This window comes from Leopardus geoffroyi, chromosome A1, assembly GCF_018350155.1.
Source record: "Leopardus geoffroyi isolate Oge1 chromosome A1, O.geoffroyi_Oge1_pat1.0, whole genome shotgun sequence".
Classification (NCBI taxonomy): Eukaryota; Metazoa; Chordata; class Mammalia; order Carnivora; family Felidae; genus Leopardus; species Leopardus geoffroyi.
In genome coordinates, this window is record NC_059326.1 from 142,954,228 (window position 1) to 142,971,935 (window position 17,708).

At 43.8% G+C, this 17,708-nt stretch overlaps 1 protein-coding gene across 7 annotated transcripts; it reads left to right on the forward strand.

The window, feature by feature from the left end:
• The first annotated feature begins 27 nt into the window (after nucleotides 1-27).
• On the forward strand, nucleotides 28-17,229 carry BHMT2 (betaine--homocysteine S-methyltransferase 2). 7 transcript variants are annotated; one of them, XM_045496562.1, is made up of 9 exons: nucleotides 28-139; nucleotides 1,651-1,761; nucleotides 5,566-5,698; nucleotides 7,485-7,576; nucleotides 8,758-8,949; nucleotides 11,232-11,379; nucleotides 11,598-11,780; nucleotides 12,026-12,254; nucleotides 16,613-17,229. In XM_045496562.1, the coding sequence occupies exons 4-9, from the start codon at nucleotides 7,499-7,501 to the stop codon at nucleotides 16,692-16,694; spliced, it is 912 nt and encodes a 303-aa protein (XP_045352518.1). In that variant the 5' UTR covers nucleotides 28-139; nucleotides 1,651-1,761; nucleotides 5,566-5,698; nucleotides 7,485-7,498; the 3' UTR covers nucleotides 16,695-17,229. The 7 variants fall into 7 exon arrangements, with proteins under 7 accessions (XP_045352518.1, XP_045352510.1, XP_045352530.1 ...); XM_045496574.1 differs by lacking the exon at nucleotides 28-139 and adding an exon at nucleotides 148-398; XM_045496584.1 differs by lacking the exon at nucleotides 28-139 and adding an exon at nucleotides 845-959.
• Nucleotides 17,230-17,708: the final 479 nt, after the last annotated feature.

Consider the following 17,708-nt stretch of genomic DNA (forward strand, 5'->3'; position numbering starts at 1 on the left):
GGCAGCGGGGCCGGCGGCTCTGCTGGGGGACCCTCCCCCGGGCGAGGGGCGGGTTCCAGAGCTTGGCGCGCTCTCGCGGACCCGGCGGCCGCACAGTCTCGGCGAGATGGCACCGGCCGGAGGCCCCGGGGCCAAAAAGGTGAGTTTACCGGAGTCGGCGAGGTACTCAGCGCGCCCGGCCGCGGGGCTCCCGGCGCCTGAGTTGAGACCCCACTTCAACCCCTGAATGAGCTCTGCGGCCCTGGCCGGGCACCTGGAGGGCTCTGTGTCTCAGTATACGCGATCGCCACTTGCCCGGGGCGACAATACCGCCTTGGCGTGAGGATTAGATAATTTACTGAGCCCGGACTCGGTGCCCCACACTTCGCGGACTGCGCACAATTATTCCCATTTTTCAGGTGAGGATACTGAGGCCCAGAAAGGCCACTAGCTCAAGGTCACCCATCTAGTCCAGGGTGGAGCGGGGATTTGAAATCTAGCTCCGGACTCAGGCGCCGCGCTCACATTTTCTACCCTCAGCCTACCTCAGGTCTTGGGCTCAACTAGCCCCAGAGCTTGGTTCTCTGGCGTTTTGGGAAGGGTAGCAGCCTGGCCCTGCAACTGATGGGCTGGCCTGAAACCAGGGGTGCAAGATGCTCCCAGACCCCCACCGCGGAGTGGGGGCGGGTAGGGAAGTGCGCAGGTTAGTGGGGTAGAGGCGCTCTGCCAACCCTTTTCAGTAGAACAGGCTTTCTGGTTCCTTCTCTAGGCCTCTTTCCCTCTTTGTTCACCAAGTGTCAGCTTTGTCCCCCCCCCCCCCCAACGTTTCTATGCTAGGTGTGTAGTTGGTGAGGAGAAGGGGTGACAAAACAAAATTAGGAAAGGCATGAACTTGGACGCAGGACATCTCCAGGATCCCTCAAAGCAACCCAGCTGTGCCCTGAAACTCAGAGGGGGGAAGGGAGAAACTATATAGGCATGTAAGTATGCACCACTGATCTTTTTCTCCTAAAAAGTTAGCAACAATCAAGATGCCCAATGATGGTTCGCTCCCTAAATAAAGGTGCATCCACTTAATAAGTTATTAGGCAGCCAATTAAGAAGCTAAGTATGAGAACAAGCAAACTGCTTTGACAATAGTTAAGTTACAAAAGGAGTTATACTATACAGACCCCAACTATGTAAATATTTATATATGCAGTGAAAGGAAAGAAATAATAATGGTAATAGTTGCATAAGATGTGGAATATGACTTTAACAATTAAAAAAAATCTTTGGATATGTTTTATAAAAGTAAAATATGGGCATTGAAGTAAATGAGCTTAATAAAAGATAAAGACATTGTGCTGATTTCTTTCTCTAAATTTTCTGTATTACTGTGTTCACCTTTGGCTCACTTTTTTTTTTTTTTCAACGTTTATTTATTTTTGGGACAGAGAGAGACAGAGCATGAATGGGGGAGGGGCAGAGAGAGAGGGAGACCCAGAATCGGAAACAGGCTCCAGGCTCTGAGGCATCAGCCCAGAGCCCGACGCGGGGCTCGAACTCACGGACCGCGAGATCGTGACCTGGCTGAAGTCGGACGCTTAACCGACTGTGCCACCCAGGCGCCCCTGGCTCACTTTTTAAAAGGTTTTTAAAATATGCTGTCCCTGTTCAATTTCTTCCCAGCCTCTGTTCTTGCAACGCCAAGATTATCATATGATAACCATGTTAATGTGTACCTGGGAGTTAAAATGTTAGTGGGAAGCAGCTAATCTCACCTCTCCTGTCAGCCAACAGGTACATTTTAAGAATTCATTTAGTTGCCACAGGAGACACTTCCAATCGCTTCATTAATCCCAAAGAGCAGTCCTAGTGGCAACTTCAGGCATATTGGATCTCTGGCAGTGTCTGGCCGAGGGTGAATGAAGTTGGTCTACTCATCTGTCTGATCAGAGGTGCCCTGAAGCCATACCTTAAATGCAGAAGTCTAGATACTGACATCTGCAACAAGGAACCATAAATGCCTCTCAGAGCTCACTACCAGATCCGAGGCAGATTCACTGCCAAACTGAAAAGGAGGATGGACTGAAAATATAAATGTACTGCAAATTAATTTACATTGCTCTTTATTTTACAGAGTCCCCTGTCATTCTGGAGCTGTCTTTAGATCAGCTGGTGTAGTAATTAACTTGGGTGGTAGATAGAGCAGTGAAGGAGAGGCTTAAAGGTGCTCTGAATTCAAGTCTTGATAATATAGCTATTTTGCTAATGGCTTTTTAAGAAAACTGGCAAAATTTAAAATTTTGGACAAACATCTAGATAACAGATCAAAATGGCTTAACTTATTATCGTGAAGATCACAATCAAAATAGGCACTATAATTTTCTTAAAACCCTAGCTAGCTAATTTTCTGTTAAAGAGTGTCATTTTTTTTTTCTCTCTCTCTCCTCAGGACTAAACTTGTAGCACATAAGACACAAGTGACAGTTTCAAAAATCTTATCTGTCTGCTGACTCTTGGCATGGTTTGTTAAGAGCCTACTCTTTGTTAGGTGCTGTATGAGGTGGTAGGGATACAGACAAATGAGATTTGTCACCTGAGCCTCAAGCATTTTAAAGCCAAACAGAGGGGACAGGTAAGTAACCAGATACTATAGCTACAGGTGACAGATGCAGGAATGGAAGGTGTTTGACCTGAAGCAGAACACAAAGGAGGAAGTAATTACAAGTAAGAGTCAGACAGGCAAGGCTTTGGTCTGCAGCAGTGGAAGATACAACAGAGTGGGCTGTGGGCGCGAATTGGAGGCCATTTCAATAATCCAGGGACAGTAAGGATGTGGGTACGTATCTAAGAAGTGTTAAATAAATACACTTGGCATAACCCCGAAACAGGTTGAATGTGGTAGGTGAGATACTAACCTATAACACCTAAACTGTATGCCAGTGTTTTTCCCCTCTAGAATTGTTTGGTGTGTACTATTAAATTTGAATCTTAGCTTATAATTGAAGTGTTAGATTTCCAAGATGAGATTTTATACAGATGACTATATCTCTGATTTTCTGTTCTGTATTCCTCTGCAGCATTTCTTTATTACATATATTGTGATGATTTTTTGACCCATCAGCCTTCCTCTGGGTGGGCAGACTTTGAGTTTCTTGAGGGCAGGGGCCTTGTCTTAGTCCAATGTTTATCCCTCTTGCCTGGAAATGTACCTGGCATGTGGAAAGTTCGCATGAAAATTTAAAGCTGAAGTCTTTTTTTATGTTTCAAAAGTACAACATTAAAAGAGCAAATTGCATATTTTGGAAGGAATAGAGAACTAGGTAAGAATCATAATAAATATTAACATTTCTTCCACATTCAACTAAAATTCATCTTTAGATATAAAATATGGAAAAAATAACCAGAGTCAAAGCAGTGTTTATGGTTAATATAGCTAACACAGTTTGTATTCCATTTCACTTCCCTCCACACAAAAATGGAGATGCTCTAGATATGGCGGCCTCCACTGCAACTCTTTCTAATGTACCTTCCTGGGCTGCAGATATGGCTGGTTAGAAGGGGCAACTGAAGGCATTTCTCTCCCACTCATGCATTGCTGTGTGTCTAGCTGTAGACAGGGCTGAAGTGAACTGGCCTTGTATTTTCAATAAAAGATTGTATCTTCAGCTAATGCAATCTTTACAAGAGGAGTAGGGGTCACTATGGGAGTGTTTGCAGTTTTCCTATAGGATGGTCAGGGAATGCCTCCCTGAAAAGATGGCCCTTGACCAAAGCCCTGAAGGAATGTGACGGTGAGCCATGCAGGTATTTGGGGGAGGCAGGTATTTGGGGAGGCACGTTTTAGACAATGGAAACTGTAAGCCCTTGGAGAACTGCTCTGGATACAGCCTTTTATTCAAGTATGGGTGGGCCAAACAGAAAAGTGGGATTAGAAAGAGAGTAGATTAGGAATTTAGAAGATCTGAAGTCCACTTTAGCTTTGTAATCTTTCTTAGCTCTGTGATCTTGGACAAGTCACTTAGTCTCATTGAACCTCAGTTTCCTCATTTATAAAATGGGAATAAAAACCATCTGCCCTGCCTAGCTCACAGAGTTGTCGGGAGTACCAAATGAAAACATATATGAACATGCTGGAAAATGTAGGGGCATAGTTATGAAACTTTCTGTCCCCTAGGATTATGTTTAGTGGTTTATGCAAAAAAAAAGAGGCTAGTTTTCTCCCCTAACGTGAGGCCTAACAATCCACGGCTGCTGCAGCTGCGCAAAGATGCCATTAAAACCCTGCGGCTGTGACAGCAACTATTAGTCGGCTCCACCTGCCTTAGTGTGTGACTTTCAATGGCATGGCTGCAGGATGACTGGTATACCTCTAGGGCTTATATTGACATTCTAGACAGGAAGGAGAAAAAGTGCCACGATGGAAGAGAGTGCCCATCTATATCAGGAAAGCAAAACTTTGCCAGAAATCTTTAACTGGCTTCTGCCCATGTCTCATTGGCCAGCTCTATGTAATATACCCACCTCCCCCCAGCGGAAGGGAGCCCGAGAATTTTTTTTTAAGTGTATTTATTTGTTTTGAGAGAGAGCAAGATAGAGTGTGAGCCAGGGAGGGGCAGAGAGAGATGGAGAGAGAGAATCCCAAACAGGTTCCATGCTGTCATTGCAGAGCCCGATGCAGGGATCAATCCCACAAACTGTGAGATCATGATCTGGCAGGAACCGAGAGTCAGATGCCTAACCAACTGAGCCACCCAGGCATCCTGAGAATTTTTTTTTTTTCAACGTTTTTATTTATTTTTGGGACAGAGAGAGAGGGAGACACAGAATCAGAAACAGGCTCCAGGCTCTGAGCCATCAGCCCAGAGCCTGACGCGGGGCTCGAACTCATGGACCGCGAGATCGTGACCTGGCTGAAGTCGGACGCTTAACCGACTGCGCCACCCAGGCGCCCCCCTGAGAATTTTTTTAATAAATTTTCTTTTAATGTTTGTTTATGTTTGAGAGAGAGAGAAAGAGAGAGAGTAGGAGGGGGCAGAGAGAAAGGGAGACACAGAATCCGCAGCAGGCTCCAGGCTCTAAGCTGTCAGCACAGAGCTCAATGTAGGACTCAAACCCACAAATTGTGAGATCATGACCTGAGCTGAAGTCAAACACTTAACCGACTGAGCCACTCAGGCGTGCACTGCCCCTCCGCCAGACAATTTTTTTTTTTAAGTTGAGGACATTGTCTCCCCAAATGAAATACATTAACAAAGAAGAGAAGAGGAAATACATACTAATTACGCAACTATCAGTGTCTGCCACAAACATGTTGAGAAAACAGTATATCGCAGAATCAGCACTTTCACTATAATTTGACTCAGTGTAAACATTATTTGAGAAAAAACAGTCACAGCACTTTGCACAACACAAGTACCTGGAATGTCCAGGAAATATAGTATACTCAGTCTTTCTAGAATATTGTTAGACATTGAGGATTTTGACAGAACTGGATCTATAAGAACATAGGACCACCTTTCCTAAAATTGGAAACTGCTTTAAGGGAAAAAAAAAAAAAAAAAAGAGGCATCTTGGGTGATTTTTCTTTCTTTTCTCCAGGGTATTTTGGAACGTCTGGAGAATGGGGAGGTTGTGGTTGGAGACGGCAGCTTTCTCCTAACTCTGGAGAAGAGGGGCTACGTGAAGGCGGGGCTCTGGACTCCAGAAGCGGTGGTGGAATATCCCAATGCAGGTCAGTGCCAGCAGCCCCGACGGCGTTTATCTGGGTGACAGTTTGCTTAAATCTGACTGAGAGAATATAAAGGAATAATTCTCAGTGTTTTCTAAGGACTGTTTCCCTTGCCAGAATCACCAAGATGTAGACGGTGACAGTACATGGCTGAAGCACATAGAATAAAATGTCCTCTGCCTCCCCCCCGCCCACCACCACACGCTTGCATCTTCCTATATAGGAGGTGTTAAATTATACACCTTAATATTTGTTCCGTGAATATTCACCTTGTGGATAGTCAAGAGTTTCCTGAACCTAATGTGTTATGGCTTCACGTTAATCCTTCTGGCTAATTTGCTTATTATACTAGAACTGTGTTTGGTAAAGATGATTAATGGTAACCACCAGATTAACAGAGCATAGAGAGTAGACATTTGGGGTTTGCTGGGGGAGAGGGGTGTGAAGAAATAAACAGTTTCACCTCATCCCCTTAGCTAGAAAAAAAAGCCAAAAAACAATAAGAGTTGGAGGTAGAAACTGGGATGGGATTGGTGAGTAACATCCACTGGAGCTTTAATTGTGCTTTTACTCTTTATTGAGAGCAAGGTCCTAAATTAAAGGGGAAGATAAAGTGAAAGAATGAAATGGATACAAGCTGGGAATGGAACTTTCAGTTTGCTCTGATTTTATTCATATATGCACGGTGTATCTGAGAAGCCTGGGATCCTGTCCTGGTTCTTCTGCCGACCAGCCGTGTGACCTTGGACAAGTCATTTGACTTTCCCAAGGGTCAGTTTCTTGATCCATGCCACATGAGGGTGTGAGATGGGCTAGTTGTCAGGACTTGTGAGTTAACCGGTGTGAAGGGTCCCATGTGTCCTAAGTCCCTGATGGCTTTTGCATTGTTTCATCCAACACCCAGAATTATGTGGTGGGACCAGGTTTTATTTCTCTGGTGCTTAGCATGAAGTTTTCATCTGGCCCAAGGAAAACTTGTTCTTCATTTTATTTATTTTTTTTTAAGTTTATTTATTTTGAGAAAGAGAGAGCACGTGGTGCAAGCACATGCAAGCAGGGGAGGGGCAAAGAGAGAGGGAGAAACAGAGTCCCAAGTGGGCTTCATGCTGTCAGCCCAGAGCCCGACGAGGGGCTTGATCTCACGAACCTGGGGTTATGACCTGAGTCAAAATCAAGAGTCAAACACAACCAAATGAGCCACCCAGGTGCCCCTGTTCTTCATTTTGGAAGATTCTTCTGCTAAACCAGAAAGTGTTGAAATAACAAGGACGAAGAGAGAGAAGGAAAGGGTGTTCTGATAGGCCAACAAAAGCTCTCTGATGGCACCTTAGCAGCCGCTTGCTGTTGAATCAGTTTGATGGGGGCACAACCCACATACACTCTGTCCAATTTGAGAATTTCCTCATCCTTTTTTGAGGGCTCCCAGTGCTGACTATAAGTAGACCAGCCACATCCCTCACAACACAGGCAAATGAATAAACCCTCTCTAGACCAAAAGATCGAGGGGGCAGTTGGCCAACCAGGCCTTAATCTCTGCCTGCGACTGCACCAGCCTGTTGAGGCCCATTGACAGGGCAACATGAGGCTACTCCAAATAGCCCCAGTTTGGTATTGACTCTGCCTTGTTCTGTCCTTGAATTCTACTGACCGTAATCTGCAATTTTTTATAAGTACAAGGTTTGAAATGTGTCTGATTAAAAGAGATGTGAGTGGGTAAGCTACTTTTGCTATAAATGAAAGCTCCTATGGTTTTTATCTTCTTAATTTTAATTCAAAATCTACCTTGTAGTTCGTCAACTTCACATGGAATTCTTGAGAGCAGGATCAAATGTCATGCAGACTTTCACCTTTTCTGCCAGTGAAGACAATATGGAGAGCAAGGTAATTTTGGTGTGGGGGCAGGTGTGAAGGGAGGGAGGAGGAAAGTGTCAGGGATCATCTGTAATAAAAGTAACCTCTTGGGGAGCCTGGGTGGCTCAGTCGGTTGGGTGTCCAACTTCAGCTCAGGTCATGATCTCGCGGTCTGTGGGTTCATGCCCCGCGTCGGACTCTGTGCTGATGGCTCAGAGCCTGGAGCCTGTTTCAGATTCTGTGTCTCTCTCTTTCTCTGACCCTCCCCTGTTCATGCTCTCTCTCTCTCTGTCTCAAAAATAAATAAACGTTAAAAAAAAAAAAAAGTAACCTCTTGACGGGAAGCTATGGAATTGACCTGATGTGTTACTATACTTTGCTACAAACTCCACACAAAATGTCTATTAAAGAATTAATTATTATGTAAATGAATATATACTAAATAAATGAGCTTTTTTTTTCTGCCTCTTTAGCTGGGGTATGTGGGGAGGATAGGACTGGGAAGGAATTGGCCATTGGAAGGACATGGTCATCCTTCTGTGCTATTATTTTATAGATGCCTTTTTCCCTTATTTCACTGTCTTCTCTTCTGACTTGTCCATCTGGAGACAGGGTGGTCCTTGGGAATATGACACTGGCCTAGGAATGAGAAGAATTGGGTTTGATACTCAACTTTGCCATCTGTTGGGTGTGTGACTTTGTGCAAGACACTTGACTGCAGGGAGCATTGGTTTTCTCTCTGCAAATAGAGATAATTTATGCTTAAATGCATAGGGTTGTTGAGAAAAGTAGATAAGGAGAAGAATGTGGAAGTATTGTGAGATATTCCATACGTGAAAAGTGTTAATACTTGCAAATGTTCATGCCCATGTATTCAACCAACCAGCATTTCTTGAGTACCTGCTATAGTCCAATCTCTATGCTTGAAACAAAGATGAAAGAAAGCCACAGACCCGATTCCTAAGTGGCTCGCAGTCAAGTGAGGGAGGCAAACAAACATTTACGAAGATCCAGTGTGGCAAGTCCAGTCATGGAACTATATGCTCACTGGTAGTAGAGGAGAAGGTAGCCAACTCTGCTGGTCTTCCCAACTTGCAGTTTACCCCATACCTTGAACTCGTCTTACTTGCTCATTGCCCCTTTGGTTATTTGTAATATTTTACCTCTAAAACGCCAGGCTCACCATCTGAACTCTTGCTCTCCAACTTCAGTGGGAAGATGTGAACGCCACTGCCTGTGACCTTGCCAGGGAAGTGGCTGGAAAAGGTGATGCTTTGGTGGCAGGGGGGATCTGCCAGACATCGGCGTACACACACCACAAGGATGAAGCTAGAGTTAAACAAGTCTTTCAACGCCAGCTAGATGTTTTTGCCAGGAAAAATGTGGACTTCTTGATTGCCGAGGTAAGGCTCGTGTTTTAGGGAAACACTATTTTGACAAATACAACTGCATAGTCTTCAGCTTTCAGGAGGGTATTGGATTGCTTTGTGCCCTCATTTCCTCAGGGTACAGGGTCAAAGGTTTGTTTAAATGCACTGTAATCAAGGCAAACATCCTCTCAATTGTGTGCTAGGTTCTGTGTGAAGCCAAAGGGCAGACCCAGGACAGGCCTACCTGTAGCCTTCGTGTTCTTTTGGGTGGTTGTAGCAGCTGACTCACAGGGGACCGTGCAATGTTGGGTGAGAAGGGGACGGTGATTCAGGAAGCAGTCTCTCCTGCGAGAGGGGCAGGGCAGGAAGGGGCTGTGTGCATGGGCTAGAGGCTGTGAGAGAGCAAAGCTTAGGAGGTAGATGGTTGCTCGGGCTCATGCAGGCCCCACTAACAATACTCAGTACCAAGTAGTTTCGTTGCCCTCCTCTGTTCATGCTGTGCTTACCCCAATCCCTTGGCTTTCCCTCAAGCTATGATATGTGAGTGATATTTTGAAGAAAAAATCAATAAGAATTGATCATTGATTGGACATGAAGGCCCAGAACATTCTCTTCCTTCCACTTCCAAAAATTAAAAAGCCCTCATTCCCGGGGCACCTGGATGGCTCAGCTGGTTGAGCGTCTGACTTCGGCTCAGGTCATGATCTCAAAGTTCATGAGTTCGAGCCCCACATTGGGCTCACTGCTGTCAGCACAGAGCCCACTTTGGATCCCCTCTTTCTGCCCCTGCCTGGCTTGCGCTCTCTCTCTCTCAAAAATAAATAAACATTAAAAAAAAAAAAAAAGCCCTCATTCCCCATTTCCCACCTTTGTTACCGTGTAAAGTCAAGCTCTCAACCCAAATCTCTACCCTCAACAAGGACAATAGCCTCCCAACCGCTATTTCCCTAACCACTCTCTGAACCTATTGAAGACCTTGCTTGGTCAACCTTCCTAAGGCTCAGGGCCAGCCAAGCCTGACAGACACACCTGGCAAGAATCATCTGCAGAGACGGTCACCAACCCCACCTGATAGGTTCTCCAGATGGATGAGGACACCAGTTTGTTTTGCAAGAACCTCTCTGTGGACTCCCTCTGCCATTCCCCACACACTGATTCTGCACAATCTAAGTCAAGAAGGAAGAAGACAAGGAGATTTTTGCTGACTTTTCTTCACTTACTTAAGGTCAGCTTTTCAATGATGGCCTTTAAAGACATTCCTGGGAAGCACCCCTACAAATGGCCTGGGTTTACCAGACAAGGTGTCTTGTCCACCCTCGGCAAAGAAACTCGGTAGCTATTCCTCCCTGCTCTGTGCCTCAGCGTTCTCGCCGGGCAGAAATCATCATATTTCTCCCTACTTCATGGAGCACTTATGAACGTCTAACTAGAAGTGAATATAAAATCACTTTGAAGTATTAAGCATAATACACTACTCATAATTTTTTTTGGAGATTACCCCAGTTCCATAAAAGAGTTTATTAATAAAATTCCTTCAAAATTATGAATTTAAATACTCAATTACTTTAAAAACCTTTGTGGTTTTTGCTTCTGTTTTTTTCCTAACAGTCATCATCTTGCTGAATCAATGATCCCCGAATGAAAATCTATATATTATTGTTAAAGGAATTAAAATGTGTACTTTAGAAAAGCATTCTTGGGGCGCCTGGGTGGCGCAGTCAGTTAAGCGTCCGACTTCAGCCAGGTCACGATCTCGCACTCCGTGAGTTCGAGCCCCGCGTCGGGCTCTGGGCTGATGGCTCAGAGCCTGGAGCCTGTTTCCGATTCTGTGTCTCCCTCTCTCTCTGCCCCTCCCCCGTTCATGCTCTGTCTCTCTCTGTCCCAAAAATAAATAAACGTTGAAAAAAAAAAAAAGAAAAGAAAAGAAAAGCATTCTTTAGGGGTGCCTGGGTGGCTCAGTTGGTTGAGTGTCCAACTCTTGATTTTGGCTCAGGTCACGATCCCAGGGTCATGGGATCGAGTGACGTGTTGGACTCTGTGTTGAGCGCAGAGCCTGCTTAGGATTCTCTCTCTCTCTCTCTCTCTCTCTCTCTGTTTCTCCCCTGCTCGCACGAGCTCTCTCTCTCTCTCTCTCCCTCAAAATAAATAAATAAACTTAAAAAAAAAAAGTATTCTTTAGTCTGCTAAATACCTGTTCCTAGCAAGTTTTACCACATATATTTATTTATTTTTATAACTATTTGGCAACATTTGCATTCCACCTTTCAAAATCTGCTTTACATTTGGACCAATCGAAATGGTGAAATTTCTCTTAGTATTTTGAGCATGCCGAAGAAGCCATGTGGGCTGTGGAAGTCTTAAAAGCGTTGGGTAAACCTGTGGCAGCTACCATGTGCATAGGCCCAGACGGAGACATGCATGGTGTATCACCTGGAGAATGTGCCATTAAGCTGGTGAAGGCAGGTAATTTGGATGCATCGTGTGATTAGCAGTTCAGCTATTGTTTATAAAATTTAACAAAGGTTGCTTAATATTGTGAGAGCAGTTCATTGCTAACAGAATTAACTGGAATTGGTTTCCTTATTTGTAAAACTTGGGCGGTGGAGAAGGATAGCTAATTTCTAAGGCAATTTCCAACAACTAAAAAATAAAATATATAAGTCCTTTATTTCTTTGCCTAGGGGCTGCGATTGTGGGCGTGAACTGCCGATTTGGGCCCAGCACCAGCTTGAAGACGATGAAACTCATGAAGGCGGGCCTACAGGCTGCAGGGTCGAAGGCGCATCTGATGGTGCAGTCCCTAGGCTTCCATACACCGGACTGTGGCAAAGGAGGGTTTGTGGATCTCCCAGAATATCCCTTTGGTAAGCCCAGCCACATATTAGAGGTCCTTGTGTTTTCTTGTACTGACAACATGGAAACGGCCATAATAAATAGCTATGGTACGGTCTTACAAATAGAGACCTCATAAGACAAAAATGTTCAAAGTTAATGAAAAATGAGCAGAATCTAAAGTTCGTGGTTTTCTAACTGTAAAAAATGCCCATCAGAGCACCTGTGATTTGAATACAAGGACAGTAACAGCAATGCTGTGATGGTTGTGTTGCAGGACTGGAGCCCAGAGCTGCAACCAGATGGGATATTCAGAAATATGCCAGAGAGGCCTACAAACTCGGGGTCAGGTACATTGGCGGGTGCTGTGGATTTGAACCCTACCACATCAGGGCGATTGCAGAGGAGCTGGCCCCAGAAAGGGGCTTTTGGCCTCCTGCTTCTGACAAACATGGGAGTTGGGGAAGCAGTCTCAATATGCACACCAAGCCCTGGATTAGAGCCAGGTAGGAATTTTCTAATTAACATTACTATTTTGCTCAAATCTCATTTTATTTATTGTTAGAAACACTATGCATGCAGTAAAAAATGAAAAAATATACAAGTATATAAAATTAAAACTAGAGGCTCCTGGGTGGCTCAGTCAGTTGAGCATCTGACTTCGGCTCAGGTCATGATCTCACAGGTTTGTGACTTTGTGCCCCATGTTGGGCTCTCTGCTGTCAGCATGGAGTCTGCTTCAGATCCTCTGTCTCCCTCCCTTGTGTTTTGAAATCTTATACCTTATTTCTGGTTTAGCAATTTTAAGCTGTAATTACTGCTAACCCTTTAAAAAACTGAGGCATTTAAATCACAAAATATTCCCCTTTTCTTCCTGATCTACTTTTCCCAATTTTGATGTATTACATTTTTATTTCTTCTTTTGGTTACCTTTATAAATTTTAATTTTCTATTTAGCCATCTATTTCTTAATCCATTGCTATAAAGCAGTATCTCTTAATTCCACTTTGTAAAACAAGAATTAACTTGGGGCACCTGGGTGGCTCAGTTGGTTGAGCATCCAACTTAGGCTCAGGTCATGATCTCATGGTTTGTGACTTTGAGCCCCGCATCGGACTCTGTGCTGATAGCTCAGAGCCTGGAGCCTGCTTCAGATTCTGTGTCTCTCTTGCTCTTTGCCCCTCCCCAGCTCATGCTCCATCTCTCCCTCTCTCAAAAATAAACAAACATTAAAAAAAAATTTTTTTAAACAATTAACTCTTTCTGCTCCCCTCTACTCTCTCTCCCTCATCTACCGCTTGGCTTCTTTAAGGTGTACCATGACAGTTACATCATTGAGTTCTGCTCGATGCTGTAAAGCTGGGTGCCTGGGTGGCTCTGTCGGTTAAGTGTCCGATGTCGCTCAGGTCATGATCTCATGGTTCATGAGTTTGAGGCCTGTGTCAAGCTCTGCACTGGCGATGCGGAGCCTGCTCGGGATTCTGTCTCTCCTGCTCTCTCTCTCTGCCCCTTCCCCACTTGCACTCTCTCTATATCTCAAAATAAATAAACTTTAAAAAAATGTAAATCTAGTAAATAACATTTATACTATTATTGTAATTGTCATACTAAACAAACAGGATTCATGAAATGTAATAGTCAGAGTGCAACTTTATTTTTGTCTCCCTCTGTCTCTTTAAACCTGCTCATTGGGTGAATTCTTTCCTCTGTCCCTATTTAAAAATACGGACATGCCCCAGGACTTTGTTGGGTAGTCTTAGGCAATAGAAAGCCCTGCGACCACTTTATTTAGCAAACACAGTCTTAATGCAGTAATTAAAGTGTACAGTTCCATGTAAAATCAAAACTTGGAACACATGAAACTTACATCTCCTCCTGTTTTCCATCGGTTGCCTTCAATAGGCAGGAAACTAGGGAAAGTCAGGCTGGTCCTTTTTCTCTCTTAGGCTTTCAATCCTCCCTTCCCATCTTGCTAACCACAATTCCTGACCTCTTCAGATTGAAAGGGAGAAGAGAGAGGATGGAAAGGGGACTTAACTATTCCTCCTTGCCCAGCAGCCTAACAGGAAGACTGCATTTTCTGGGCCTGGCAGGTCTTCCTGAGCACTGCCATGGTTCCTCACAGCCTTCCCCTGGGATGCCACAGGCATCGCTTTCTCTCACTGCCACTTCCCCCTTCAGATCCTGGCTTTTTCAGCAGGTCACTCCAAATAACACCCTGTTTCAGAGGTCTCATCGTCCTTCCTGGTGATTCTAAATACCTCCGGATTTTGAACACCTCCAGGCTGGCTCTCTTTCACTTGGGGGCCACAACTGACTAGAGGACCTTTCACTCTTCCCTCATGTAAACAAACTATGAGAGTGTGGTCTGATCCCAATTTAATGGCACCCTCTTTGCTCTCAATCAGAGAAGCAGGCCCTTTGGTCTGTGAGCTAGATTGTCCAGGGTAGAGTCAGGTGAGCCATGGGACTGGCTCTTGGCCACCTCCTTTGAAACTTCTGCAGAGTGTCTGTCTTATGACCTTGATACCTCATGTCTGCCATATCTTGGTGCTGCCAATAAGATTTCCAGTCTAATATCCTGATACATTAATGATTTTCTAAATGTTCACTTAGAACCAAGACATAAGCATGGAACTATGGAGAAAGAGAAATAATTCTGTTTTAAGACACTTGAGGGGCACCTGGGTGGCTCAGTCGGTTGGGCGGCCGACTTCGGCTCAGGTCATGATCACGGTCCGTGAGATCGAGCCACGCGTCGGGCTCTGTGCTGACAGCTCAGAGCCTGAAGCCTGTTTCAGACTCTGTGTCTTCCTCTCTCTGACCCTCCCCCAGTCATGCTCTGTCTCTTTCTGTCTCAAGAATAAATAAATGTAAAAAAAAATTTTTTTTAAAGACACTTGAGCCTCTTGTGGGAGAATGTTCCAAGCGTCAAGCTCAAATCAATTCCCTTCTGTCATATTTCATTTCATCTGTAGTCCACATGTACACCATATTTTAATTTCATACTTAGACTGTGACTTTCTTTGTACAACATTTGGTTTTCTAGGAACTTCTAATTAACTTCCTTTGTCATTGTTGAAAGATGAATAACAGGCCTTTACTTTCTCTAAGGTCTTCCAACTTCTAAATTATACTATTTGTTATAAATTGTTACAAATCATGCTTTTTGTCAATGCACTTTGTTATTGAAGACATTTTTCTGAGGACCTCTTGAATGACTGTTGTGTTATGAATCACTGCATCTCTGACTCTCTCTCATCTATCTCTATACAATGCCATCCTGTTTCCCTCTTTTAGAAACCAAAGTCTCTGCTGTCTCCTCGTCTTTCTTCAGTGCTGTTATGTATTTAACCCATTTTTTATTTCTTTATACATTTCAGCGGGATTTTTTTTTAATATTTATTTATTTATTTATTTGAGAGAAAGAGAGTGTGTGTGCACGCGCAAGCAGGGGAGGGGCAGAGAGCAAGGGAGAGAGAGAATCCCAAGAAGGCTCCACACTGTCAGTGCAGAGCCCAATGCAGGGCTCGATCTCACAAACCATGAGATCATGACCTGAGCCGAAATCCAGAGTTGGCCACTTAACTGACTGAGCCACCCAGGCGCCCTTTCAGTGGGATTTAGAACACTCTTCATTTTTTACCTGAAACAACATCCCTAATGTAAATTTATTTAGATTGTAAAAGCAGGCAAGAAATCATTTAGCCAAACATTTCTTCTGGGAGATATGGATGCTTATCAGAGAAAATTGATTTTATAGGTATCATACTTAGAACAAAGTAATACAAATATAATTAAAAGATGAGGAGAGCAAACTTTGGCGATGATTAAAATAGTTCAAATAAGTGAGATATGGCTTACTTTAATTATTATCTAGGGATCCTTAAAATTCATTACCAGGTAAAGAGAAAACATTTTTCTGTAGAACACAGCCAGACATTCCTTGTACCTTGAACTCCCAAACATACTGATGTTCACAATAATTTGTGATTACACCAAAACCCATAGACATCCCAGATTTCTGACATTTTCATCATCCAAAAAATGTCAATATATTCATTGCTTCGTAAATAAGGTGGAAAAAACTGTATAAATATATTTACTACAAAGGTCTGTGACCAGGAACCTTTGTACGCTTCTTTGTCTAAAAACAAGAACAAATATTAACAAAATAATTTGTATTCGGTTTCTGGCTACTTTTGAAGACTTACACTGTGTTTTTACATTAAAAACCAGCTTCGGGGCGCCTGGGTGGCTCAGCCAATTAAGCGGCCGACTCTTAATTTCAGCTCAGGTCATGACCTCACACTTCATGGGTTGGAGCCCTGCGTCAGGCTCTGCACTGACCATGTGAAGCCTGCTTACAACTCTCTCCCTCTCTCTCCCTGCCCCTCTCCTGCTTGTGCTCGCTCTCTCTCTCTTTCTCTCTCTCTCTCACACACACACACACAAAATAAATAACCATTTTTTTAAAACCCGTCTTCATATATTTGTCATTATATAAAAATATTGAGTAGAGCTAGAAGGACCCTGCTAGAAATTTCAGAATACATGTAGTTCACCAAAACATGTAAAATTTAAACACATATTCTTTTTCTGAGAGGTCGTGTGAAACCCAGTGATTGTTTTTGATAGAAATGTGAGAAAAGCATTGATGGACATAGTTTTTCAGTCTGTGTGCTGAAACTGAAGTTCTGCCTGATCATCTACCAAACCTATGTGTATTTGGCAAATACATACATGCATACGTACTAATTTATTTTATATTCATATATATATATATATATATATATATATATATATATATATATTAGACTTATGAAACAGGTACGCATTTTTTAATTATTTTTTTTAAACACAGGGCCAGAAGGGAGTATTGGGAAAATCTGCTGCCAGCTTCGGGCAGACCTTTCTGTCCTTCACTGTCACAGCCGGACGTCTAAGGAGTAGTGCTGTTTCAGAATAACAGAACGGAAGGAAGTCCCCCTCCGCCCCCGTCTGGAACTCTTCCCCGCCTTTACCCCCAGCCCACCTTGCTGTCTCCAGTTGCTGAACAGCTAATGTGCTGCTGGCCCTTCGGTTCTGTCCAACATACACATCTTATGCTCCCACTGTGGACAAACACCCAGCTGGATGCTGCAGCAGATGCAGAGGTGATGGGAAAGGGCCTCTGCATAGAGGTCCTCCAGCTCCTTACTGTCCAGTAATGCTGTGCTACATTCTTTGGAAGGTCATCAAGAATAGCAACACGTGGTGCACCTGAGTCGTTTAGTCAGTTAAGCATCTGGTTTTGGCTCTCATGGTTCTTGAGTTCGAGCCCCACATCGGGCTCTCTGCTGTCAGTGCAGAGCCCGCTTTCAGATCTTCTGCCCCTCTCAAGTGTCTGTCCCTACTCCACTTGGGTTCTTTCTATTTCAAAAATAAACGTTAAAAAAAGAATAATAGCGAAACTTGTTTTTAGGGTGAATTTGAGATTTTTTTTTTTTAAGTTTTTTTTTTCAACGTTTATTTATTTTTGGGACAGAGAGAGACAGAGCATGAACGGGGGAGGGGCAGAGAGAGAGGGAGACACAGAATTGGAAACAGGCTCCAGGCTCTGGGCCATCAGCCCAGAGCCTGACGCGGGGCTCGAACTCCCGGACCGCGAGATCGTGACCTGGCTGAAGTCGGACGCTTAACCGACTGCACCACCCAGGCGCCCCAAATTTGAGATTTTAAAATAACCAGAAGTCACTGAACACCAAACCTAGTGATTCATTCAGGCAACCAAGCTAGGTGCTTGAGGAAGATGGAACAACAATGAGTCTGCTTCTCTTACATGATTTGTATGATGACTCCAAGGGCAATCCCAAGGAAGAGAAGCAAAAAATGTTTTGAGCAATGGCAGGGTTATTGAAGTAAGTGATTACTTTCAAAAATGATTTTACTTAAAGGTGTTAGGTCCTTAAAAAAAAAAA

Bases quoted from the DNA above. Each gene is read 5' to 3' on its own strand.
- BHMT2 (XM_045496554.1), top strand. From the start codon at position 107: ATGGCACCGGCCGGAGGCCCCGGGGCCAAAAAG. The intron at 11,380-11,597 runs GTAATTTGGATG...TTCTTTGCCTAG, and splicing joins CATTAAGCTGGTGAAGGCAG to GGGCTGCGATTGTGGGCGTG. The intron at 12,255-16,612 runs GTAGGAATTTTC...TTTTAAACACAG, and splicing joins AAGCCCTGGATTAGAGCCAG to GGCCAGAAGGGAGTATTGGG.